Genomic DNA, 24415 nt, shown 5'->3' on the forward strand with positions numbered 1-24415 from the left:
GTGGGCAGGCCGGGCGGCGAGCTGGAGCCCCCCGCGTCCCGCCCCGCCTCGGACTCGCCCCCACCTCGCCGGGACCTCGCCCGGACCTCGCCCGGGACTCGCCTCCTAGCATCCAGCTCCCCAGAGCGCTTGCGGCGGCTGGGCGCGCGGAGGAGGGGGCGGCGGACGCGGGCGCCGATGATTGGCCAGACCCGCTGATTGGCCGATGGGGGAACCACTCGCAGCCGCAACCTCTGCAGCGGGCTTCGCTCGTTCGGGCTCGGGTCCGCTCGGGTCTGCTCGGCTCCGCTCGTCTGCTCGGCCGCGGACCGACTGACGGGCGTGCGCTGGAGGCGCGGGACGCGGGGCGCTGGGCGCGGGGCGCGAGGCGCGGGCCTCGGCGGCGGCGGCGGCGGAAGCCTAGTGCCCCCGCCCGCCCGGTCCTCTCGCAAAGGCGGAGGCAGTGCCGCGGGCCGCTGCGGAGCGGGACGCGGGGTCGGAGGCACGGGGAAGAGCGGGGGCGCGGAGCAAGCGCGGCCCACCGGGCACCGCCAACCCGGCTCAGCAGACGGACGGACAGACGCGGACCGACGCGGCCCCTCCCTGCCGCCGCCGCCCGCCCGCCCGGGGCGCCCACTCGCCGGCGCCAGGCCCGGGAGCGATGACATCGACGGGGAAGGACGGCGGCGGGGCGCAGCACGCGCAGTATGTGGGGCCCTACCGGCTGGAGAAGACGCTGGGCAAGGGGCAGACAGGTGCGTGCGGGCAGGGCCAGGCCTGGGGCTGGAGAACCGGGAGATTCGGGGCCTGGGGGCCGGGGTCAGGAGGACCTGGGGCCCCGAGGGGGACCGGCAGCGCCGCGAGGAGACTGGGGGGGACCGGGACTGGGGAGGACCGGGTCACCGGGAAGGACTGGGGGCGCCGGGGGATCCGGGAGGACCGGGGGGCGCCGGGAAGGACCAGGGCTCCGGGGCGCACAGGCCCGCCGCGGTCGGGGAGGCCGTGTTGACGGCGCGCCGAGCGGGGCCCAGGAGGGAGGCCGCCCCGAGTGCGGGGCTGCAGGCCTGGCCCAGATCCTGCCGGCGGCCGCGAACAATGGGCGGCCGGACGCCGGGTCCCGCCTCGGAGTTCCGCAGGCCGCGTGGCTGCGGTCGGCCGGGCGCGGCCCAAGGACACGCAGCCCGGACGGGGACGCACCGCGGCCAGCGCCCCTCGGCCCAGGCTGCAGGTGTGCGGCCCCGGCAGCCCCATTGTGCGCCCGAGCGACCAGGCCCATTGTGCCGCGGGAGGAGGGGGCCGAGCGGGCGCCCATCTGCCGTCTGCCGCGGCCGCGCTAATAGGCGTGCCGCCCGAGCAGCTGCGCCCCGGGCCGCGCGCCCCGCGGCCGCGACCCCCAACTCCGGGTGGCGCGCAGGTAGGGAGGCCGCCCGGTGCGGTCTGCGGGCCAGCGGAGCCTCCCTGGCCTGGCCTGGACCTCCCTGCGCGGTGGGAATGGAAGAGTGCTCGCCACTGAAAGGGCTGGACAGCGCCTTTCTCCCCTCCCAGCTTCCGCTCGCAACGTCTGCGACACTGCGCTCCCCAGAGGAGGGAAAAGGCTGATACCGGGCCCCACCGAGGATCGAGGATCAGGCCATAGATCCTCCCAGACCTGATCTGACCCGGGCCTGTGGGAGGGAGAAGGGGCTCCCTGGCTGGTTCTGGCTTCCAGGGAGCAGGTTAGGTCCCAGCCAGGCGGCCAGTCCCCTCATCTGGCTGATGTTCAGAGTCGCTTTGTGGGAAGCTGGGCTCAGCCATTTTCTTTCTTCTCCCAGGATGAGCCTCTCCTGGCGCACAGAGGTCCGATTGGCAGTGATCTCCCTGCCACTCGGATGGCCCGTTAGACCTGGGAGAGGCAGGGGAGGAGGGTGAGGCAGGGCTGGGCCCACCACCCGTGCAGGGTGGGGGCCTGGGAGGCAGCTGCTCTAGCCGGGTGCTGCAGGCCTTCCCAGAGCCCCCCAGGGTGGCCTGGAGGTGGAGCTGGAAGGTGGTGTTTGGGAGGAAAGTGGGCCAGGTCCGGCTCTCTCTCCGGCGGGCAGTGGCTGTGATGTAAGCAGCGAGCATGGGGCATCTGGGGTGGAGGCTGCCCCTGGTCCAAACCCTGGATAGACAGCCCCCTGTGCCAACTGCTGAAGCACCGAGGGGTCCCTGGCAGTTAGGGCAGTGACATTGGGAGTGGTGATGGCATGGCTTGGGTTCAAGGAGGAAGAGGAGAAGGTGGCAGACAACCTGGGCTCCACAGAGTTCAAACTACGCATGTTTCCTGGGAGGAACAGCTGTAGTTGGTGAAATCCGCGGCAGGGGAGGGGCCTGGGGCCGCACAATGTGGGAGGCAGTGAAATAACCTAATTATTGTACCAATAAGATGTTATAAGGAAACATCAGCGTGTAAGTGATGACAGGGATGAATTACACACAGCGCGTGTGCCAGCCTCCGTGGGTAGGCCTGGTCCCCGTACTCTCCATTGAGTTATACCATCACACAGTTAATTATAGGAGGAAGGGTGTGCTGTGTGTGTGTGTGTCAACAACACACCACCACGTGCGGTTTGGAAAAGAGCTCCAGGGCGCACAAAGCCAGCAGCCTCCCCCTTGAGGAAAACCCCCCGCTGGTCTAGCTGAGTGGCCACCCCAGGGGCTCTGTTAGTCCTGTGTCCCCGCTGGCCCCGATGACTGGAGTGCCTGGTTCCCAGGAGGACTGTTGGTGCCTGTCTCTCCGAACCTTCTGTTGAAGGGTCCTCTGGAGTTTGGTGGACGTGGGGCCACCTCGTGTGTGACTGCCTGGCCTGGCCACTAGGCTTGCCAAATGCCGAGAGAGTTGCGATTTCCCAGGCCCAGCCTTTCACTCCTGAGGCAAACATCTGACCTTAGCTGGGGGCCAGGAGCCCTTGGCGGGGACTGTGTGTGAGCACCTTCCGCCCAGGCTGGCTCTCCTGTCTCACGGCCACAATCACCTCAGTCCCCTTGTCTTGGCCCAAGTCCAGTAAAGTGGGAGTTGTCGGGTGGTGCGAGCGGCCTGGGGCAGCTGGGCCTCTCAGCCCTTCAGTCCAAGCCAGGGCCTCTTGGAAGGTGAGCCCGCTGCTTGGCCCCAAAACGCTGCTTTTGGGGCATCAAAGGGTGGGGGACGCTGCCTGGTGTGGAGTGCAGGTGAGGGCAGAGCTGCTGCCCTCTGCCCTCCGCACGCTCCTCTGGTGGCCGGCAGGGTCCAGTCTGTCCTGTAGTGTGTTTGCGGTGGTGGGTGCTACCGTCTGGCTTGTGCAGTGTTGGCTCAGCGAGGGGCTCTGTCACTCATGTTGGGGTTGGGCTGTGGTCGTGGGATCACCTCCCTTCTGCCCCATCTCCCCTGCACAGCTGTCCTCGATGGCCTGGTGTGGCCTCTGCAGGCAGCCCCATGTAGGCTCCACCGGCCATTGTGGTTTCTGGTGGTAAGATGGGCCTCAGGGCCTGATGGGGCAGCCGTCGCTGTGCTGGGCGGAATCCACTGCCAAGGCTCTGCCTGGCCTCTCCCACATCCGGAAAAGGCTTCTTCAGCTGGGGCAGGAGATGGGAGCACCCCCAGGCACGACCAGATCTAGGAGGGCGTGTCACTTAGGCCGTGAGGCCACCATCCCCACAATCCCAAGAAGTGGAGGAGGGCGCGGTCCTGCCCAAACCAGAGTGTAGCAAGCCTGGTGGGCTCAGCTCCCGTAGGGTGGGTGTAAGCCCGGAGGACTCCTGGGAGGAGGTGGTAGACCCCTGAGAGGAGGGTGGACAGCAGGCTCTGCGAGCTTGGGTCCACAGTAAATTGTGCAGCCTACCCTTGGAAACCTCCCAATGGGCAGGAGGTGAGAGAGGGGGCTGAGCAGGGCTCAGGGATCAGTGGAGCTAAAGAGCTCGTCTCTACGGGAGTGAGGAGGCCTCCCTGTTGCTCACCTGGCTGGCCTCTCAAGCCGGTGGGTGGACCTGGGGGAAGAGCCTGGGCTGCCAGGTCCAGGGACCTGGGATGTCCTGCTCCAGGTTCTCAGGAGACCTTTAGGAGAATCAATGTGGGGTGCTGGTGGCAGGCAGGCTGGAGAGGAATCCTGGGGTAGAGGGAGCCAGTGAAGATGGAACAGGTGATCTGGGGGAGAGACAGGTGAGAGTGAGAGTCTGGCCAACCCTGGGCTGACCAAGGCCAGGAGCTGGATGGGAAGGCAGAGGCAGCAGAGGGAGGGGAGGTATCCGGGTGGGGTTGAGGCAGGGTCTGGCTGGGGTCCTGCGGGAGGTGCCATGGGGGTGCTGAGGCCAGGAGAAGGAGCTGGCCTTCCTGCGTGGGCTGGACTTGGGCATGGGGCAAACGTGGACAGGGCAGGATGCGTGGGCCCGCGAACGCTGACTGAGCGTGGACTGCCTGTGGTGTCTGACGGTCACTGCCATGGGCAGGTCACGCTGGTCCTTGCTGTGTGAGCCCGGAGCCTGCTCCTCTGTGCATCAGGCCGGGCCTCAGTCTGTCCAACCGCTTTATAAGCCAGGAAACCAGCTCCGACGCAGCACTTTGGTCAAGGACAGCAGCTCCTTGGGGACGGAAGGAAGGCACAGCCTGCTCACTGCTCGGGCCTGAAAGTCCGAGGGAGCAGGAACCTCTTCCCAAATCGCTGTGGGCAGTGCTCTGGGCAGGGGGTGGGGGGTGGGGAAAGGCCTGTGTGCTCTCGGCACCCTATCAGTGACTGAGTGGACGACACAGCTCCAGCCCTCCTCCCATGGTGCAGGCTCTCTGCCAGGAACCCTCTGCTGGGGGCAGGGGGCAGCTCTGGGTGAGCTGTCCGTGTCAATCTCGGGGTGATGGGCTCATGCCTCGAAGGATGGGCCGTTTCCTGCAGGCAGGGCCTGGTGTCGGCAGAGCCCTAGGTCGCCGTTCCCAGAGTGGCCCCTGCGCACGTGGCCTGCGGTGGCTCTGAGCATCTGGGAGTTGTCACACGTCCCCCCTGGCTCACCACTGGCTGTAGGGGACAGGTTCTGCAGGGACCTGTATACCAGGAAGGGCCTGCCAGGCAGAGGGCACAGCCCGGGCAGAGGTGAGAACTGCTCTTTGCAGAACCAGGTGCTGCCTAGGTGTAGCTCTAGCTGTGGGTTCCCCGCAGGAATCACTGAGGACAACCATTTTCCCCGCCCGGCCCCGGGCTCCCTGCATGACACAGGCAGAACCTAGAAGCCTTCTGAGGTCACCTGTGCTCAGCCTCTGCCCTGACAGGTGCCCTGGGCGCAGAGCGGCTGCCCCCGACCGCGCATGTACAGGCAGTGCCAGGCCTGGCCCTCACTCTCCACATGAAGCCTGCCGACCCCGGCCCCAGCCCCGAGGTTCTAACCAAGGCCATCTGTTCCCAGCAGATTCCGGGGCTCCAGGTGTGAATGCTGCTGGGCAGGCAGCCACCCTTGACTGTGCTGGCGCGGAGGGCACACGGGCCTGGGGCCTGAGAGGATCCAGGTCCCCCCCGTCCGTGCCGGTAGCTGATGGCTTTGGCCCAGCATAAGTGGCTTGTGTGGACTGGGGCCTCCAGGACTGGCTCCCGGTGCTCCCCCACCAGCAGGACCCTCCCTGACTAGTGGGGCGTGTGAGGGCCATGCCGCAGGACACCGGGCTCTCCTGCCGCCCACACCAGTGTCTCCCCTGCCCTGTCCTGGGCCGGTTCCTGGCCATGGGCCCAAGCGCATGCACCTTCCCTGCTGGGCGCACCTTTCTCTGGTTGTTTCTGCTCCTGTTTGCCACCCTCAGTGTTTGTCTGTGGGGTGACCCCTGGGCCACAAAATGTAAGAGGAGGGGGAGGAAGGGAGGAGCAGTGGGGAGAGGAGGAGAGGAAGGAGGAGGAGGAGGCAGGTGTGGGCCAGGTCACAGCACCGTCGGCATCCTCCCTGCCTGTGTGGCAGCCCACTCGGCAGGTGTACCTGGAGCAGACAGACAGACCCTCTCAGGTCAGAGGCCGGATGCTGAGGGCAGCTCGGGTTGGCTGTGCTGCCCACATCTGAGGACAGTGGGAGGGTCTATGGCCAGTGCTCACAAGGAGCAGTTAGGGCACCTTCTAGGTTGCATGGTGTGCTGGTTTGGAGAGCATCTGTGCCTTCAACGCCACTGGACACAGAACTGGCTTCTCTGAGGCCTTGAGAGGCTCAGGCTGCTCTGAAGTCAGCACCTCAGCTGGTGGCGGCACCAAGAGGAGGTGGCCGACCACTGTGTGCACCCCTGTGGGGCTGGACCTGGAGCTCCCAGGGCCCTCTGCCTGCCCCCATCTGAGGTGGACTGTCCCCGCAGTCTGGGGCTCCTTGAAGGGGGGACGCTGCACTTCCTAGGGCCTGTGGCCACACAGGGAGTGAGGGGAGTGGAGGTGCCTGTGGCCCCGGATGCTCCTCCAGCCACTTGGCCAGGGCCCAGGTCCCCCGTGGCCATCGTGGAGCCCACTGGGCAGTTCTGTGTCCTGGTCCTGGAGGCACAGCGTGGGGACTGCCTGCCGGGCTCTGCACTCAGAGGCCGAGGGGTCTTGAGCCTCAGGCCCACAGCTGTGCGGCCGGGTGTCCTGCAGCTTCTGTGAGGCTCTGATGGCTGGGAACCATGTGGGCACCTCCATTGTGCCTGGGGTCCGGCAGGGGACAGCAGCTGGCATCTGTCAGGGCCCATCTGGGTCTTGGGGGAAGGGTGGGACCCCTGGCTCCTCTAGGTGGGGGGGTCCCCGGTGATGCTCAGGTCTCTGCAGGAAATCCTCTTGCATGTGGGAGATCTGCTGACCCTCCCTGGTGCCAGGCCTGGTCAGCCCCACTGTTACCTGCGTGTGGCTGATGTGTCCCAGCACCGGATGGCAGGTCCAGGGTGGCCTCCGTGAGCCGGGCCCGAAGTCCTGGTCCTGGCCAGGGATGGCCGAGCTGCTCGAGGCCTTGTTCCAGGGGTGCCGGCTGGCCAGCTGCCTCGGACTCAGGACAAGATGGAGGCTGGGCTGGGCTGGGGCTGGGGACAAAGCCGGGATTGTGTGGGCTGGGCCCTGAGAGGCGGCCCAGGCCTTGTTCTGCAGCCTCTGAAGGGCCAGTGTTCTGAGCCGGCAGCTGGGAGCCCCCCCACCCCTGTTGGAGTGGTTCAAGAGAAGGGCCCCTTTCTTCCCCGGGTTTTTTCCCCCGAGTGTGCGTTTCATCCCTGGGAGCCCGGGAGGCCGCGGCGGGTCCTCGGTGTCCTCCCTGTGCCTCGGGAGGACAGCGCCCTTGGGTGGATTGCCAGGGTCATGCAGGCCGATGCGTACAGACCCCAGCACATGTCCTGGGGACGTGCATCCTGGCTGGGTTCTGGCCTCCGAGGACAGAGGTGCTTCCCCAGGGGGCTGCCGGGTCCTCGTCTGCACAGGGCCCAGGGCTGGCTGTCCCCGACTGGATCTTGTGCCGGCCTTGACTGCAGGCCTGGCCAGGGGTGAATGGAGGATTCTGGGCCTGTGGTTCTGGGCTGTGAGCTGGGGCGAGGGAGGGCCCTGGAGCAGGGGCCCATGGCCTGCGTAGTGATGGGGGCACCCAGGGCCCCTTGTACCACTGTCGCCCACTCTGGGTTCAGGCTGGGTGGGAGAGTCCCGAGGGCAGGGCTGGCCTTCCTGGCCCCCGGGCAGAGGTGGGAGGCGGCCTGAATGGCTTGCGTGGCCTGAGTGACGTGGCTGGAGCCTGGAGACAGGTCAGGCTGCCTCTTCATCTCAGTGCCGTGGGCGTTTGTGGGGGCAGCAAGGCTGCCCGGCAAGGAATGTGGCATCTGTGAGGGGTGGTTTGGCCCATGGCCCTGGGTAACTCCAGAATCCTGGGCAGCCACTGGCTTGGGCCAAGCCCTGGGATGGGAGGTCTCTGTGTGCTGGGGTGGCTGTCTGGAAGCCTGAGGGTCTTTCCTCCCGACGGCTTCAGCGTGGAGCATGGGCCACAAGGCGACGCTGGGACGCTGCCTGGGCTGCCTGGTTGGAGGCCCGCCTGGGCCCCGGCTGGCTGTTTCCCTGGGCAGGAGACTTCTCTCCTGGGCCAAGCTGAGACCGGAAAGGCACTGGCCAGAGGTGGCCGCAGGGTGGGGCGGGGTGGGGTGGGGCGGGGCAGGGTTGGGTAGGTCATTCTATCCGAGACTGGTCCATCGGCAGTCGGCCCAGTGTGTCCAGCTTCCTTGGGGGTGACTGCCCCAAGCTGGTGCCAGGTGGGCAAGACCAGTTGAAGCCCCTTCCTGGGTTGGGAGCCACAGGCTCTGCTGGCCCCACCCCCGCTTGTCTGGCAGAAGCCTGGGTGGCACTTGGTGGGTGCCTGTGGGAGCTCAGGGAGCCCCAGGGAGAGAGTATGGCCTGAGGCCTGTGTGAGGGGCAGGCCCCTGCTCTTCAGGGTGCGAGAGGAGCCGAGTCCCGGTGGGTGAGGGGCTCCTCTGCCTCTTCCTCTGCAGCCCCTGGGCCAGCCCCACGTAGTCCGGAGGGAGCTGGATAGGCCGTCCCATCCCAGGCCCAGCCTGACCGCCCCCCCCGCCCCAGGAGTCAGCCCGAAGGCACAGAGCGGGGTGACTGTGGGGTCCCTGGGGCAGCCCGTGTGCAGAGTCCCTGAGGCAGGGGTTCCGTGAGGAGCCCAGACTCCACTGTCGATGGTCACATGTCTCCATGCTTCCGTTTCCCCATCCAGCTCAGGCATGATGGTGGGTGAGGCTGAGCTGGGGATCTGAGTCACCCTCAGGTCTCAGGTGGGCCACGGGGCCTGGAATGCCCCCCGTCCCCCCCAGTCAGGGTTGCTGCAGGGAGAACCAGGTGAGTGGTGTGTGCTCATCCCCTCAGTGCAGGGTTTACATGGAGCTCACTTCTGGGATGGGCGGGGATTGTGGCAAAGCCGGGCCAGGCCAGCTGTGCCTGCTGAGGGGCACAGTCCCAAGGCCTCAGACAGATGGCGGCCCCTCCCCGAAGGCGCTGGGTGGGTGAGGGGCTCCCTGCCTCTTCCTTTGCCACAGGGTGCCACACTGCCCTGGGACATGGCCCTGCTCTGCCCGTGTCCCTACCCGGCTGACCCCTCTCACTGCATCTGGCCTGCAGCTTCCTTTGTCCTGGGGCCCTTTGGGGGTGGGGACCCTGGTTTCTGGGGCGCCAGTCAGGCTGTCCTGGGCCCAGCGTCTCCTTTCCTCGCATGCAGGTATTTTCCGACACAGAGAGAGGAGGGCCCTAGTCCCGTGTGCCCACCCAGCCCCAGGACATGTGGCCGGTTCCCTTTCACGCCCCCCCGCCCCCCCGCCCATAACCTCAGGTATGTTTAACTGTAAATATTTTGGTGCCTGCGTCTAAGAGAAACTTAAAAAGCATCATCATCGTTGCCCCGAAACTTGAACACGATTTCCAAACCCACAGAAGTCCCCCCAGATGGTGGGTTTCCACTCTACCTGGCGGTTTTGGGGGCCTGCCGCCCCTGGAGGACCGCGGGGACTGGGCCCTGGGCCCTCACCAGGGCGTCCGCGGCACGGGTCAGGTGGGCCTGAGCATCTGCTGTGTCCCTGGAGATGCTGATGCTGGCAGGACCCCAGGTGGAAAGAACTGTGCCCTGTCCCACTCCTTACTCCTGACCTCTGACCCCTGACCCCTGGGGTGCTTGGTACATCTGACCTTCCTTACTTTGCCGTGGTCCTCGGCTCCATGCACAGCCTCTCCCTGGACATGGTGGCCCTTTCACCAAGTGCCAGTTCTCATGCTCACTGCCACCTGGGGCCCTGCAGAAAGGCAGGGACAGAGCGTGAGATGGTCAAGCTCAGGCGGGTGGTCTCGGCCCTGCCCACCCCTGGGCCACGCTACCCGCGGTGTCTCATGTTGGGTTTCATGTGCCCCAAAATCCCGGCATGTGCTGCTTTCCTGCGGTCGGGGCTCGGGCTAGGTGGAAAGATGCTCCCCCTGCCCCACCGCGTGTGTGCATTTCACGGTGAGCTGTCTGGCTAGGATTGTGCTAACCCGCAAGCCCACCACCTCCATGTACGTGGGGGCTGCCAGGGGGCAGCAACCCGGAGCAGTGTCCCTGGAGCAACCCAGGGGGCTGTCCTGAGCGGGAGCTGGGGCCCAGGCAGCCTGGCACCCCTGCTCTCTCTGCCGGGAGTGCCCCTCTCTGATCCGCACTGGCAGCCTGCAGCCTCCTGCCCTCCCGGTCTCCAGGGAGAGCAGTGCGGGCCCAAGGGCGGTGGCCGCTACCTCCTGGGAGGCATGTGGGGATGCGGCTGGGGCAGCTCCTCTCTGAAGCCTTCAGGATTGGGGAAGAACCTGTCACCTCTCCTGGGCAGGCCTGGGCCTTGGGCGGGGAGCTGTCCAGCACGGCTGTGCTGAAGTCTGGGGCTCCCGCTCCCGTGAGGGAGGCTGTGTGAACAGTGGTGCTCAGACCTCCCAGCAGCTGGGCAGACCTGTGGCAAGTCCCCGCACCTGTCTCCCGCCGTGGATTTGGTTCTGTGCTGAGGAGGGGTGGGAGTTGGAAGCCACCTGGTGGTGGCCCAAGTCCCCCCAACCCCGCTGGTGTGCTCCAACGGGAGACCTTGGCCCCATAGAGAAGCTAATGGCCAGTTCTCCGGGGGCTGCCACTGACTTGCTGGGAGTGAAGGGAGGGCCAGGGCCTGAGGTGTGGGTGCCATGTGGCACAGAGTAACCCAGGAGGCCTTGACCACTGGGCCCGTGCTCTGCACCCTGGGGGCTCCCTGGGGAGGGGCAGGCACACCATGGGGCCAGGTCCCCCGGCTCACTCCTGAGACCCTTGTTATGGGATCTTGATGCCTGAAGTGCAAGAAATGCAGCTGTTTGTGCAGAACATGGGAATGTCCCTGGATGGCCTTGGGGAGGCCAAAGGGACCACCAGCTGTGGGCCAGGCTTTGGGGCACTGGACGCAGGGAGCCAACCTCACCCAACCCTCCCACCCCAAAATCACCATCCTGGGCTAAGTGCTGGGCTGGGGGATCTCCCACTGAAGGCCCGAGGCCGTGGGGGTGGGGGAAGGGAGGGTTTCCTGTTGGGGAGGGTGTGAGGACACCATTGAGGGTTTTGATGCTGGCTTCTCTCTGAGGCGGAAGCTCATCTCAGATAGGAGGCTTGCTGACTCAAAGCCCCAAATCCCAAAGGGTGGTGCAGATAGGGCCCCTCCAGCGATGCCGGGGGCAGCAGGGGTGTCTGCATGGACGAGGGCTGTGGGCCCCAGGGCATAAGTGCCTTCAGCTTGGTGGGGCTGCAGGGGTGCCCTGGGGGGTGCCCCCCCCCCCGCCTTGGGGATGGGCCCATGTCTGCGCCACCCCTCCTGATGCCTCCTGTGGGGTGCTTCCTTTGGGGTCAGCCAGCCCTGGGACTCTGACCTCAGGGCCCTGTGTCGTGCCACCTCCTTTGCAGTGCACATGCTGAGCCCCTGCCCTGGTGCCTGAGAGGGGGACATGGGCCCAGATGGGTCACTCGGAGACAGTAGTAGTTGTCCCACACCCAGAGACCAGGAAGGTGGCTGGTCCGCACCCCATCCCACGCCACCCCTGGTCCATGGGTCACTGTGGGTGATGCTGGTGCTGCCCCCATTGGGAGCCAGGTTGGGGGGGCAGATGGCCAGCAAGGGAGTCAGACTGAAGCCAAGACCTGGGGACCCAGCCTGACACTCAGTCCTGTGGGTCCGAGAGATGCTCTGGGCCTGGCGGGGGCTAAGGGGCCTGGGCCCTGACCTCACAGTGTTACTCCCTGCCCCTCCCTCCAGGGCACAGTGTCCCGAGTCACCAAAGTCAGGTGGCCTACTGGGCCCAGGTGGCTCACGTTGGGTTCTGTGCTGACTCAGGCCTGCTCAGCAGCCCTGTCTCTCTTGGTGCTGGGGGAGGGGCACCTCTGGGAAGCTGGCTGAGCCCTGTGGGGACAGCCCTTACCTGGGCTGAGAGACCAAGGAGCAGCCAGGCCAGGCCGGGTCTGGGGCTCCGGCTGCCACCCATGCCCACTGCAGGAGCCCCTCGGGAAGGAGAGGCACGGGGCCGGTCTGACCAGTGGCAGGACTATAGGGTGGCAGGTCTCTCTGATGAGGGCTGTCTTCAGCGACTGTGTGACTGGCCCTTCAGCAGGCTATAGGAGTCCAGTGGGCAGCCATGTCCCCACACACTGCCCTGGGGCCTCTGATCCATTGCTGGGCCTCGGGGGTTCACCACTGGGCCTGTACTGACCCCCACGTGGGCACCTCATCTCTTGGATGCCACATGGCTTCTCCCCTAGAGGGGCCTGCAGCCCCAGAAACGGGTGGGGCCGCCAGCTCTGGGCCATGGAGCAGGTGTGGGCTGAGCGCTGGGGGAGCAAGGCGCCTGTGCCTCCCCAGGCCCTGCTCAGAGCCCGGCAGGTGGCAGCCAGTCCTGTCATGGGGCGAGCAGAGCAGAGCAGGGGTCCTTGAGCTGCAGGATTCTCTGGCATGTGTGGCCTCAGGACAAGTGGCCTCTGGTGGCATTTGGGCTCAGGACTTCATAAAGCGGCCTGTGCCCACGGGTGCTGTGGGTTGTGGGGCTCGGGGTCCAGGCCAGAAGGTCAAGAGGTCAGGGCAGAGGCCCTGGGGCACAGAGCAGAGACCTCTGGGCAGGGAGCCGCAGCCGGAGGTTGTGTGTGGGGGTGTAGCTGGCATATGGGGGGAAGGGCTGCTCCTCGTTCTGTTGGTCCCACCTCCCTGCCCCCTGGCTGCCAGCCCCAAAGAGGGAAAAAGTTGGCAGAGGCGGCAGGCCCACCCTGGCTCCGTGACCAGGGACAACTCCAGGCAGGCGGGCCTCCTGGGGACAGCGAGAGGACTGGTGTGGGCAGGCGGGTGCCTCTCTCCTCTGCCTCTGTCCTTTGAACAAGCTGCCCACTGCCCGCTAAGCAGATTCTATTATTACCCCAGCTGGAGATTACGTCGCAGGTGCCCTTCCGGGCATGGCCGGCTCTCCTGGCTCAGGGCCGGTGTCTGCCTGGCTGTCTGGGGAGCAGATCCAGCTGAGGGGCCCAAAGGGGTCGGGTTCACCCCCACAGAGCAGCCCTGGGTTTCGGTGCCTCAACCGAGCTCTGTCCTGGGCTCTAGGACCAGCCTGGGCCAGATGGAATGCCCAGCACACTGCCCATTCAGCCCAGGGCCTCGGTGTCCAGCTCATGCCAGCGCCGCTGGGTTCCCTGAGCCCCGCACCCCCCCCCCCGGCCCTGCTCCCCAGGTCAGGTGCTCCCCACATGCAGCTCTGGAAGCTGTGGTCGGGATGCCTGTGCCGTGGCTCAGAGGAGGAAATCGAGGCCCAGGGCCCACCCCTTCCTCTGGGTAGAGCTGCCCAGGCAACCCGAGGGCTGTTCTCCGGGGAAGGAGCTAGGGAGAGGCTGTTGCGATGTCCCCAACTCCCCCACCGATTCGCAGGGGTGGGCCAGGAGGGGTACCTGAGACCATTCTAGTATTGGGGAAACCAAGTTAGCAGAGAGTCTATTAAATGTGGACTGGGGTTTTATTTCTGCTAAACCCAAATCTGACAGTGCCGGGTGGCCCTCAGCCCTGCCCCTGCAGAGAAACCCCAAGGGGGAGACAGGAGGTGTCGGCACAGACCAGAAAGGCTGCCTGCCCTGCAGCCATCCCCCCTCCATCCCTTCCCTGGCCTCCCTGCTGGCCCTCCCGGGTGTCCGGGTGATGAGGCTGCTAGGGAGGCAGCAGTGGGCTGTGCCTTTCTCTGCTTGACCACAGTGGGCCGGCCGACGAGGGGGCCTGTGTTCTGTGTTGGGGTGGGGCGCACGCAGTGTGCCGGTAGGAGCTTAAGGCGGGCAGGGATGGAGGGTGTCTGACCTCTGGGTTCTGGTGACCCGCAGCTCCTGCTCCCTGGGGCAGAGGCTGCCGGGAGTCCCGGAGGCTTCTGGGAAGTGTCTCTACACCTGGCTTAGACTGGGAGTGGCCTGGCCTGGCTCCCTGCCTGAGGGCCCCCCCACGCTCAGCAAGCCTGTGTGGAGTTGGTTGGGGTTGCAGCTGCCTACCTAAGAGGTGTCTGTGTTGGTGTGTGTCTGTCTGGGTCATGACAGGCAGAGACTGCCTTGGCTTCCCAGGGTAGGTCCCGACCTCATCATCACGGCAGCCCCATCACCGTCCCACCATCCCTGGGCCTGGTGGGGTCAGAGCTCTGCTGGGCAGGCTGGGCCTGGACCACAGGCTGTCCACCTCTGCCGGGGGACTCCTGCACTCACCAGCCAGGCCCTGGGTCACTGACACTGAGTCACTCCTGCTGCCCACCACGGATCTGTCCCTCCACGACTCACCCCACCTACGCGCCCACACGTCCCTGGGGGCTGGCCAGCTGCTAGCCAGGGCACTGCCGCTAGTCATGCCTCCCACGGCCATCACACCACGGCCTTCACGCTGCAGCTGTGAGTCCCCTGGGGCAGGACCCTCGGCCTTCCCTTCAGAGCAGCCCCTGAGCCGGCCCTCTGCTGCCTGCTCCCCACTAGCCTCCGACCCCTCCTTTCCCTGGGCCCTCAGGCCTGCTGCCCACCTTCCTGTCCCAGCCTGCAGGGCTGGCTGGCCACCCAGCATCCACCCCCAGACCTGAGGCTTCTGAAACTAGGACACCAGCTTAAAAAGAACACAATTTACCAGATGGGATTACGGAATAGTTACTAAGTTCAATCAGGATAGCTCATTGGTCTAATTTTACAGTATTGAATTGAAAAACCAGTTAATAAAAATCGAATGTGGTCATGTGCCCCGAAGGACTCGAGAGATGTGGCCTGGAGGAGGAACATTCTGGGCGGGATGGCTGAGAGGGGGCACCCAGGAGCCAGGCAGCTGTTTGCCATGGCTTTGCCCAGTGCCCCCTGAAACTGTGGGGCTCACAGCCCTTGTGCCCAGATAAGGTGGTTGGGTCCCCATGGGCACCCGCCCATACCTGAGTGTGGCTGGCAGGGCTGTGACCTGGCTGGGTGGAGGGGGTGCCCTGATGCGGGTGCTCTCCCTCCACCTCCCGCCTCCCTCTCTCCAGCACACCCCACCCCAGCCCTCAGGTTGCCTGACCAGCACTGGGGCTTGTGCCCTTAGGATGTGGTGCTGAGCATAGAGTAGGAAGGCGCCCTTCCCCTCCTGGTCACTAGCTGGGTGGGTGGGCTTCCCATGGCTGAGGGAGGTGCAGGTGGGTCCTGCTGTGTCTGGGGGAGCCTCTGTCTGGAGGTGGGGACACCATGGGGACCACAGCAGAGGGGAGCAGGGTGAGTGCAGTGGGTGGGCCTGTTTGGGGGCTCCTGGTTCTGGGGGAGTAGGTGCTGGTTTGGGAGGAAACCAGGTGGGGTGCTGAGGAAGGAAAAAAGGGTACCCTGTTGCATCATACACCCCCTGGGTCTGCTGCTGCCTCTATGGTCGCCATGGCAACCAAGGAGCTGCTGAGGCTGGGCATCCTACTCTGCTGAGGAGAGGGAATCCCCTCCCCCTCCCCCCAGTGCTCACCCTCAACACCTGAGGGTGGGGGATCTGCGTGGCCTCTTGCCAGGACTTCCTTCCCCCTTCTCCCCTTCCCCCCTGTTCTGTCCATGCAGCCCGGTGTACTCCTTCTGCAGCCCTGCAGCCCCACCGCGTGGGACTGAGTCCAGCTTCCATACATCCCTGTGGGCTGGGCCCAGGACTGCAGCCCTTGGAAGGAACTGATTGGACGTGGCTTCATAGGGACTTCACTCCACACCCCCAGGCTCCAGCCCCATCTCCCGGATCCACAGGGGGAGGTGGCCCTGGACGGTGGGCATGAGGAGAGGCAGGCTGGTGCCTCCTGCTTCTGTGGCCCCCACATTTCTACCCCGAGCCCCACCTACCTCCCACTCCCAGGCCCTGCGCCTGAGCCTGGAGGGCCGGCCCTGCTGGCGACCGTCCTTAAACTCTGCAGGTGAGTCCTCGCTGGCCAGGCCCTCAGAGGCCTGCCCTGTGCGGGTGACCACTGAATTCTGGTGTGTGCTGGGCACTTGCGTCTCTTAGAGAAGCCCGGCTCCTCCTCGGCTCCGCTGAGGACAGTCGAGGTGGGTAAGTCAGAGCTTCCGTAACTATTCCCCCATTACCCGCCTGTCACTCAGGCCGCTCTGAGTCACCGCTGCAGCTGCCACGCGCTGGGTGGTGATGCGTCTGGGTGACAGTCCAGACAAGGCAGACTGGATAGTGACAGTGAGCAGCGGCGGTGAAGAGGTGAGAAAGGGGTACTGGCACCCCTGGGGCTGGAGGAGGGACCGCTGTCCTGATCGCCTGCCGGTTTCAGGGTGTGCGCCCAGGTAGAAACCGGCAACGCTCTGTGGAACCTGGGTGTCAGTGACACCTCCCCGAGTGTGGAAAAGCAGCTGGGGTGGGGGCTGCTGGAAAAGCAGGTTTCAGGGAGCAAACCAGGAGCAAAACACAAAAGGAAAAAGAGAAACCACAAGTTCAGGCCTGTTGCCGGCTGTGGACAGTCACCGCCAGGCCAGTGGCTGTACCTCTCTGGCCTGAGGCCTCACAGCCAAGGGGCACCTATGTGGGCCTCATGGAGGTGTGAGAGCTGCACTGTGACGGCGGCGATGTGCTCAGCTGCTGACGCGGCTGATGCTGTGCATGCTGGTCACCTGGGACCTCGGGGCCGCCCCTGACTGCAGCGCGTGTGGTGGCTCCTACGCTCCCAGCCTCCTTCGTCCTTCGGGAGTTCATCTGGGGCAGCAGGTGCAGGTGAGGCCACCTGCTGGGCACTACTCTTTAGTAGCCAGGACTGTGCCTCTCCCCTGGATCTGGCCTCGGGGTGGCAGGGTGGTTGGCTGGCCCCGGGCCGCTCCTTGGTGGGTGCACAGCAGGGGAGGCGGGTCAGGGACCAGATGGGCCATCAGCCATTCCCCAGTGCAAGACAGGTCCTGCCGGGGGCAGGGTTGGCGCTGAAGCCGGGCCAGAGGAGGGGCTTTGGAGGCTGGAGTCATGGGAGGCTTTGCCTCGCCTTCTGTGCAGGACGCAGCTGTTGGTGGGGCTGCAGCCAGGCCCTTCGCTCGGGCCAGGGGGCTCCTGGACTAGTGGGGGCTGCACCAGCCTGCTCTGAGCCCACAGCCCAGCTGATGGAACAGGAAAGAAGGGGGTGGGGAGAGCTCTGAGTGCTGCCTGCCTTTTCTGCTCCGTTGCCATGGCAACAGATGGCGGTTTGGCAGGAGAGAGGAGGGGGAGGGCTTTGTATGAGGCAGCTCTGGGTTTAGAGACCAGCTGGGGATCCTTCAGGGATAGGGGTGTGGGGGAGCTGGCCGCCAGGCTGAGAAGGCTCCTCCTTTGGGGCCCTCAGAGCAGCCCCCATTCCCCTGCAGGGCAGGTTTTAGATGCAAACCCATCTGAGCTGTCACAATGGCCAACTGGCCCACTCTCGCCCACCCCTCCCTCTCCTCCTTGCTCCTGGGCCAGAGGGCTGGGAAAGAGGCTATGGTCCCCACCTGGACACCCCTCGAGCCTGGGTCAGTGGGCAGATTGGGGGCTGCAACTGGGCAGTGGGTGTGGCTCTGCGCCCCCTCCCTGCCCTGGAGTTGGGGGGAAGGCATGGCTGGGGCACAGCAGTCTCACCTCACCCCGGTGCGGCCAGACTGCAGGGGCACCACCACTGGCACTGGCACTGCCCTGGAAGATCATGTCCCAGCCGGTGGGAGGGGTAAGGCTCAGCCTGCACCCCAACGCCGGCTCCCACTGCACCACCCCTCCTCCAGGCCAGGCTGGCTCTTCCTGCAGAGGCAGCTTCCCCCCACGCTCTGCCCCAGTTATTCCTGTGTGTTTATGTGTGTGCACACCTGTGTGAGTGAGTTTATGCGTGTGCATAACTGGGAGTCTGCATGTGTGGAGAATGTGAGTGTGTGAAAGTGTGACTGGGTGTGTGAGAGCGTGTGTGTGCAGGACTGTGTCAGAGCATGAGTTTGTGTGTGTGCACAAGTGTGAGAGACATCCTCCTTCCCATTGGAAGGGCCCCGTGCACGTTCACCTGCACCAAGTGAGGCCCAGCTGCAAGGTTCCCAGGTGGGAGTGGTTGCACGTATCTGAGTCCTGGGGCCTGGCACCTGGGGCCTGGCACCGTGGGTGTGAAGGCTGCTGGCCACCTGCCTGGCTACTGCAGGGACAGGCTCACCAGTCTGACATCCTGAGTGGGCTGGGGCGGAGCAGGGATAGGTGCTGCCTCCCCTAGCCCAAGGCAGGGTTTATGCTGCCGTCTCTCCTCCCGCCCCGGCCCACAGGCACCACTGGTCTTGCTGAACTTGGCCCTTGTTAGCACCCTGTGCAGCGCTGCCCAGGAGGAGCCTGCGCCACCCGGCCTACTAGGGAGGAGGGGGCACTGCGGCTGGTTTCTCTGTGGCATCCCAGGGCTCAGGCACAGTCAGGTCCCCAGCTGGAGCAGGTGAGCCAGGAGGGCCTGTCCTGGAGTCACTGTGCTGGCCCCAGCTCACAGTGGGGCCCCCTGACTATCATGACACCCTGGCAGTGTCCTCTCCCCTGCAGCCTTCAGTCTGGTGTCTCCCTAAGGCTTCCTTGGGACCCCAAGGGCAGCCCTGTTTCCCGAGTCTATACTGTGACCCACCACCCACTCTCCTCAGCCCAGGGGTCCCCGCTTTCTCTCACCCCCGCTACCTCACCTGCAGGGGTGGGGAGCAGGCAGTCCTCCAGGGTCACTCTCCCTCCATCAAGGGCCTGGCTGGTGTGGGCAGCCTCACCCCCACCATGGGGAGGCCTGAGGCTCCTATGGCACCAGGGCAGCAGGAGGCTGGGGATCAGGTGAGGCCTGTGCTCCCCGCCAGTTGCGCCCCTCCCCTCGCTGCCCCTCCCCCAGCTATGCTGACATCTGCCCCCCGACTCAGATGTGGGTCCTGGCCCCCAGCTCCATGATAGAGACCCCGGGTCAGGAAAGGCGAGGGGCCTCCAGGGCCTGTAGGCAGTTGGCCAGCCTTTCCTGGGGTTTGTATCCCACGGTCTGCTGTCCCCAGGTCGGTGCCCTCTGGGCAGAGCTGGTGGGGCCCAGTGGGGTCCTGACCTGAGCTCGGGGTCAGGGGGACCTGCTGCACCCCTCACTCCACTAGCCCCTCGTGCCATCTCTGGAAACACTGGGCTGAGGGGCAGGACAGCTCACCAGTGGCTGTGACCCTCCTGAGAAGGTGCAGGGACATCCTGCCCAGTACACTGGCTGCTGGTCCCAGCCATGGCGACAGGCAGGGAGAGGACATGGCCACCTGGAGTGAACTTAGTCAGGGATGCCCAGGCCAAGGGCAGACCCAGCCAGGGGCCCATGCTGCAGGGCAGACGACTGGGGCCACCTTGTTGGCCAGAGGCTCATCTTTGGGGCTTGGGGTGTGAGTGGGGCTGCCCTGGCAACCTGGGGGGACATGAGCCCCACCCATACTGGAGGGCCCCCTTGGAGATTGGGCCGCTCCCTGGGGGCTGGGTGCCCACCTAACATACTGGACTCCAGAGAACAGCCATTCATACAACAGAACCGGGAGGTTTTCCTCAGGGCTGTCTCCAGGCCCCCGCATGCTGCACTTTGTCTCCTGGTCTTGGCGTGAAGGTAGGGTTTGGAGAGAGGGGATGCTGACCTAGGCTGTCCCCCCCCCCCCAGTAAGTGTCCCATTGTGTTTGGAGCCCCATCATCAGGCCTCTTTAGGGTCCCTGGAGGCCATCACCTGCCCCTGCCTGCCTTCTTCCAGAGGTTTCCAGAATGTTTGGAGATCTCATCTTTCCGCTCCAGGCTCCCTCTTTTTTTGCCTCAATAGGAGGCAAACACAAGGGACCTGAATCTGCCCGGTGGTGGGCATTGGCCCCAGCTCGACTCCTGCCAGAGCCCCCACACACCTGTCCTGGACCCTCCCTCTTCCTTACCTGGGCAGCAAATCCTCTGGGACCTGTCCTTCCAGCTTCCTCTCTGAACATGCACCTCATGGCAACCTGCTAGGGACACACCTCCAGGCACCCTCCCCTCCCCGTGGCAGGGGATGCTCCTGTTCCCAGCTGTGTCTGTGTTGGAGCCCATGCCAGCCTCGGGGGGCGGGGGGAGGTCTGCCCGTTACCGAGCCTGCAGACCTGGGTGCTTGGCGTGTGTTCAGCTGGTGCCCAGTATCTCGCCCCTTCTCAGCAATGACCTTGGGAGCCTGGCCTGAGTCCCACAAGGGTCACAGCCCCCACCCCCACCCTCTGCACACACGGGGTCCTGGAAAGTGAGTTCTTATCCCTGGGGCTCCGACGGTGGTTCCTTTCAGCATCTTCCAACTGGGTGGAGAACCGAAGAGCTTTGGGGGGTGCAGGGCTGGTGTCTTCTGACTTTCAGGGGGGCTGGTTCCAAGCCCCTGAACACTGCGCCCACCCCCCACCCCAGGTCTCTTCCTGGTGCAATCCCAGGCGGACTGTGGGGAGCAACGTAGGCTTGCGGATGTGTGTACAGTGGCTCTCACCCAACCTTGCCGGCAGGAGCGGGCATGAGGACACTCCTGGGGCTGGAGGGGCCGCGTGAGCCCCCACCCAGGACGGGACAGGGAGCCAGGCTTCACAGTCTGGGCGCTGACCGCAGCCACCCTCCCATCCCGGTCCTGGGGCTGCAGAGACGGCCAGCTCCCCCCGGGAAAGGCCTTGGGTGCTGGAATAGCCCTCCGTTATGTAAGGAGTGCCAGAATCCTCCTCCCACCCCCCCCCCCCAGTCCCTTCCTCTCTAGGATCGGGGGCGAGGGGGACTCTGCTGTCCTGTCTGGGGGCTGTGGGTGGGAGGGCAGGGAGCTCAGCAGAGGCAGCCCAGCGGCTGTAACGCGTGTGAAATAGTTCAGGGCTTAATTAATTTAATTTGAGAGGTTCCTTTTCGGAGCGTGAACAGTCGTCTCTTGGGAGACGCACTGCCGCCTTCCCCTCCGCCTGCCTGGCACTGGTGGGCGAAGGAAACCGCGGAATCTATATTGAGAGGGCGCCGCCTGGAGGTGCCCAGCCTCCTCTCTGTCCCCTGCTCCCGAGCCCTTCCACGGGCGGGGGGGCTCCTTCCCGACACCCGGAGGAGCGGCGTGGCTGTGAACCAGGAGCCGGGGTGGGCGGTGGGCAGGGCCTCCCCGAGAGCAGAAATGTGGGTGCACTGGCGAGGACCCGTGGAGAGGGCTGCCGCCGCGAAAAGCTGGGGCAGGGCCCAGAAGCCAGGCCCCCCCCCCCCCCCGCCCGGGCGGAGAAGGGTTGGGGAGGGGAGGCTGAGAACTGGGGCAGGAGCAGGGGGCGCGGCTGGAAAGGAGCGCGGGGGCGGGGGCGCGGGAGGAGCTCCGCCGGGACCGGCTAACGAGGGGGAACGACCGGCGCTTTGATGTCTGGCCGCCCCTGCCCCGCCGCCGGCAGCCGGAGTCGGCGAGTCCCCCGCGGCGTCCGGGGGTTGGGGAGGGCGGCCCCGCGGCGGCGCGCGTGTCTGCGGAGCTGGAGCCGCGCGTGCGGCCAAGTGTCTGCTGTGGGGCCCGGGGAGCCCGCGGTGAGGGTGCTCGCGGAACCCCGGAACCCAATCTGGCCCTGCTTTTCTCGCTCCCCGGCGCCGGACCCGCCCTCTGCCTGCGTGGAGGGGACTTTGAAGCCCGAGGAGCGCGCGTGGGGCCCGAACCCGGGCTCGGGAGGGGAGAGAGGGAGCAGCTGAGGCTTGGGCTGGGGCGGGGCGGCCCCCAAACCTTCGTTCAGCGCCTGGGCGCCCGGGTCACTGGTCTAGGCTTCCGGCCGCTCGCCTCCGGTCGGAGGGGGAGTGCCTTGGGTGTACAGGTCATGGCCCTGCTGGGACCCCCAGGGCTAGAAAGGCTCGGGTCTAGGCCTCAAGCCCAGGGAAGAGCTGGGGTGTGGCCGCAGGGGGCGCCCCAGGAGCGCTGACCACCGGCCTCCAAAGGCCCCCAGGCTCAGGCGCCCCATGAGCTGTGGGCCGGGAGCAGGTCCCCTGTGTCCCTGCGCCCTGCGGGCGGGGCCGCGCCGGCCCGGGAGGCCCTGTCCATGGTGCTGAACGCGGCTCAGGGTGTCTCTGCTCCCGAAGACGCGCCCCGCCCTCAGGGGCCCTGGGAAATGAACACAGTGGGCCCCTGGGCTCGGTTTCGCCCCACTTCCTTGCCCGGAGCGCTGTTAACTCCCCAGGCCTGGGCACAGGGGACGAAGGGGTGGAGTTCGCGCCTGCACCCGCTGGGGAAGCGACAGGGCAGGGCTTGTGCAGGCTTCCACCCGACCCCTGTGCAATGGCGGGCAAGTGGGCCTGGATGTCACAAGGCTTGGCGCAGCCTGCCTTCCTCTCTGAGAAAGAGAGCAGGGCTGTTGTGAGGATCAGCGAGGACACTTGGGAGCCTTCGTTCTGACCAGCCATTGCTGGAACAGGTGGCCCCATCCAGGCCGGAGCACTGCGGACGCCCATGTGCCCCAGGGTCAGCCATGGCTCCAGGCTGAGTGGTCTGCAGCCCACAGGCTCAGAGCCACGCCTTCTGGGGTCAGGCAATGGTGAGAACCAGCTGGGCCTGCACTGTGGCTCCTACAAAGGTGGCCGAAGCCACACCCCTCCCCCAAGTCCTACCCTCGGTGTCTCCAGGCTGATGCTGGGTGGGCAGCCCACTTGCTGTTAGGAGCCTGGGACACACTTTTGCTGGGTGTCGGGGTATGGGCAGCAGCTCCTATCTCAGTGAGCCACCTGAACACAAGTTCTTCGGCCAAGTCCTCGTGGGTTGAACAAAATGTACTGGGAGTTTTCCGGTGAAAGGAAACTCAAGGGAAATACTCGTGAGAGTTGAAAATGCCCACACTGGGCTCCACAAACGGCCACACACCTGGTCGCTGCACACACGGCCTTATTCTTTCTGTTCCAGAGGCTGGAGTCAGCGGGCTGCTTCCTCCGGAGGCTGTGAGGGAGAGGCTGGTCCAGGCCCCGTGCCCAGCTCCCGGGGTTCGCTCTGAGTCTATGTCCATCTCCCTGTCTTTCTCCTGGAAGAACTCACAGTGGTTAGGGCCTCCGTGTGCAGGGGATCTCGTAAGCCAGCTCTGTACACAGGGTCACATTCGGGCAGTCCAGGGACTAGGACTTGGACGTATCTTTTGGGGCCACGCACTCCATTTGTGGTTGGGACCCCAGGCGGATCCCTCAGCGTCTCTGGGGGCTGAGGAACAGCTCAGCTAGCTGCCAGAAGCCCTCAGCCATCATCTGGAGCTTGATCACCTGGAGGCCCCTTGCAGAACCAGCGGGAGCTCCAGCAACTAGCTATCCCCTCCATTCCTCACTCCAGTCCGGGCACAGGAGGGGCTAGTCCTGGGAGCCAGGCAGGCCCTGGCTTTCCCCTAGCAGCTGACTCCACCACTCCTCTCTCACCTGAGGGGAGCTGGCCAGCAGGCAGGGGTGGAGGCAGACCAGGGGAGAGGCCGTGGTCTTGCCACTCCCGCCAGGGAGGCTGCCTGGGGCCGCCGGGCCCACTTTAGTGAGGGCCGTGGTGAGGGCACAGCAGGCTGGTATGTGGGTCCTGGCCGGGGCGTGGGGCTGTGGTCCCTGTGGGGCAGTGTCCTCGGCAGCAGCTCCTGGGACACTCAGGTCCCAGCATGGTCAAGGGCAGCCTGCAGGCTGTGAGCTCCAATCCAGGTCGCTCAGCAGAGGCTGTTGGGAGTGGAGGACTGGGCCCTGTCCTCCCCGCAGTCCCGTGGCCCTCTCATCAGGGCAGCAGCACTGCGTCTGCCCCTGCCTGCTCCTGGAAGCTTCTCCCCGGTGCCCACGTGCTGCCAGGCCAGAGGAGGCCGTACTGGCTCAGGGCGGCCCACTCTGCTGACTCACTTTTCTAAGAGCCAGTGCGGTCATCCCTCCAAGGAGCCCAGGCAGGAGGGGTGTCTGCTGTGCTTGGTGCAGAAACTGCCCCCCAACACCCCCACGGTGAGGCTTGTGAGGTGGCGGAAAGTGGGTCACTGTTAGCTGTGCTCGTGGCCCCCGGGAGCTGGCCACGTGGTCCCAGAGGCACAGCTTTAGCGGTGGGGGAGGACGGAGTCCGCTGTCCCAGGAGTCAGTGACGCTCAGAGTGGTCCTGTGAGCATTAGTGGCAGGACCTGGAGGCCGCCCTGTTCCTCCTCCTGGCTCAGCAGTGGACTCAGAGCTGGGACTCTGGCACATCCTGTCCCCCATAAGTCTCGGGGTGCTGCCCTCTGGTCACCCGTGCCCAAGGACCAGCTGACACGCAGCCAGGTGCCTGGTGCACTGTACAGCAAGGTGGCCTGTGGCACTGATGTGCATGGCCCAGGGAAGGACAGGACTTGTCTGTGACAGGAGGAAATGGGGTGGGGGGAGGGGCAGGGAAGGCCAGGACTTTAGGGAGGGGCAGGTCTGTGGCTGGGGAGGGAGGGCAGGTGGAGGGATTGGGGAAGGGCGTGACGGGGCCAGCCAGTGGTGACAGCACCTCTGCTGGGCTGTCATGGGGACTGTGTGGGGGAGAAAACAAGGGGGAGACGGGGGGCAGGTGTGCGGAGCTTTGAGAATAACTGAGGCAGAAACAGGGCGGCCCC

General features: G+C 65.5%; 1 protein-coding gene across 7 annotated transcripts in view; it reads left to right on the top strand.

Moving 5' to 3' along the window:
• Nucleotides 1-305: 305 nt before the first annotated feature.
• Nucleotides 306-24415, top strand: part of BRSK2 (BR serine/threonine kinase 2) — a gene marked incomplete at its 5' end in the record, with an annotated part of 50252 nt that continues 26142 nt past the window's right edge. For 5 of the 7 annotated variants that reach the window (XM_081098622.1, XM_081098617.1, XM_081098618.1 and 2 more), the window contains one exon: nucleotides 641-734. In XM_081098622.1, the coding sequence (XP_080954748.1) occupies nucleotides 641-734 (94 nt within the window). Of the gene's footprint in view, nucleotides 735-24415 lie in introns of all 7 variants that reach the window. The other 2 variants (XM_081098623.1, XM_081098620.1) reach the window with 2 other exon arrangements.

Source organism: Myotis nattereri, assembly GCF_964212035.1.
Source record: "Myotis nattereri genome assembly, chromosome: 9".
In the NCBI taxonomy this organism is placed as follows: domain Eukaryota; kingdom Metazoa; phylum Chordata; class Mammalia; order Chiroptera; family Vespertilionidae; genus Myotis; species Myotis nattereri.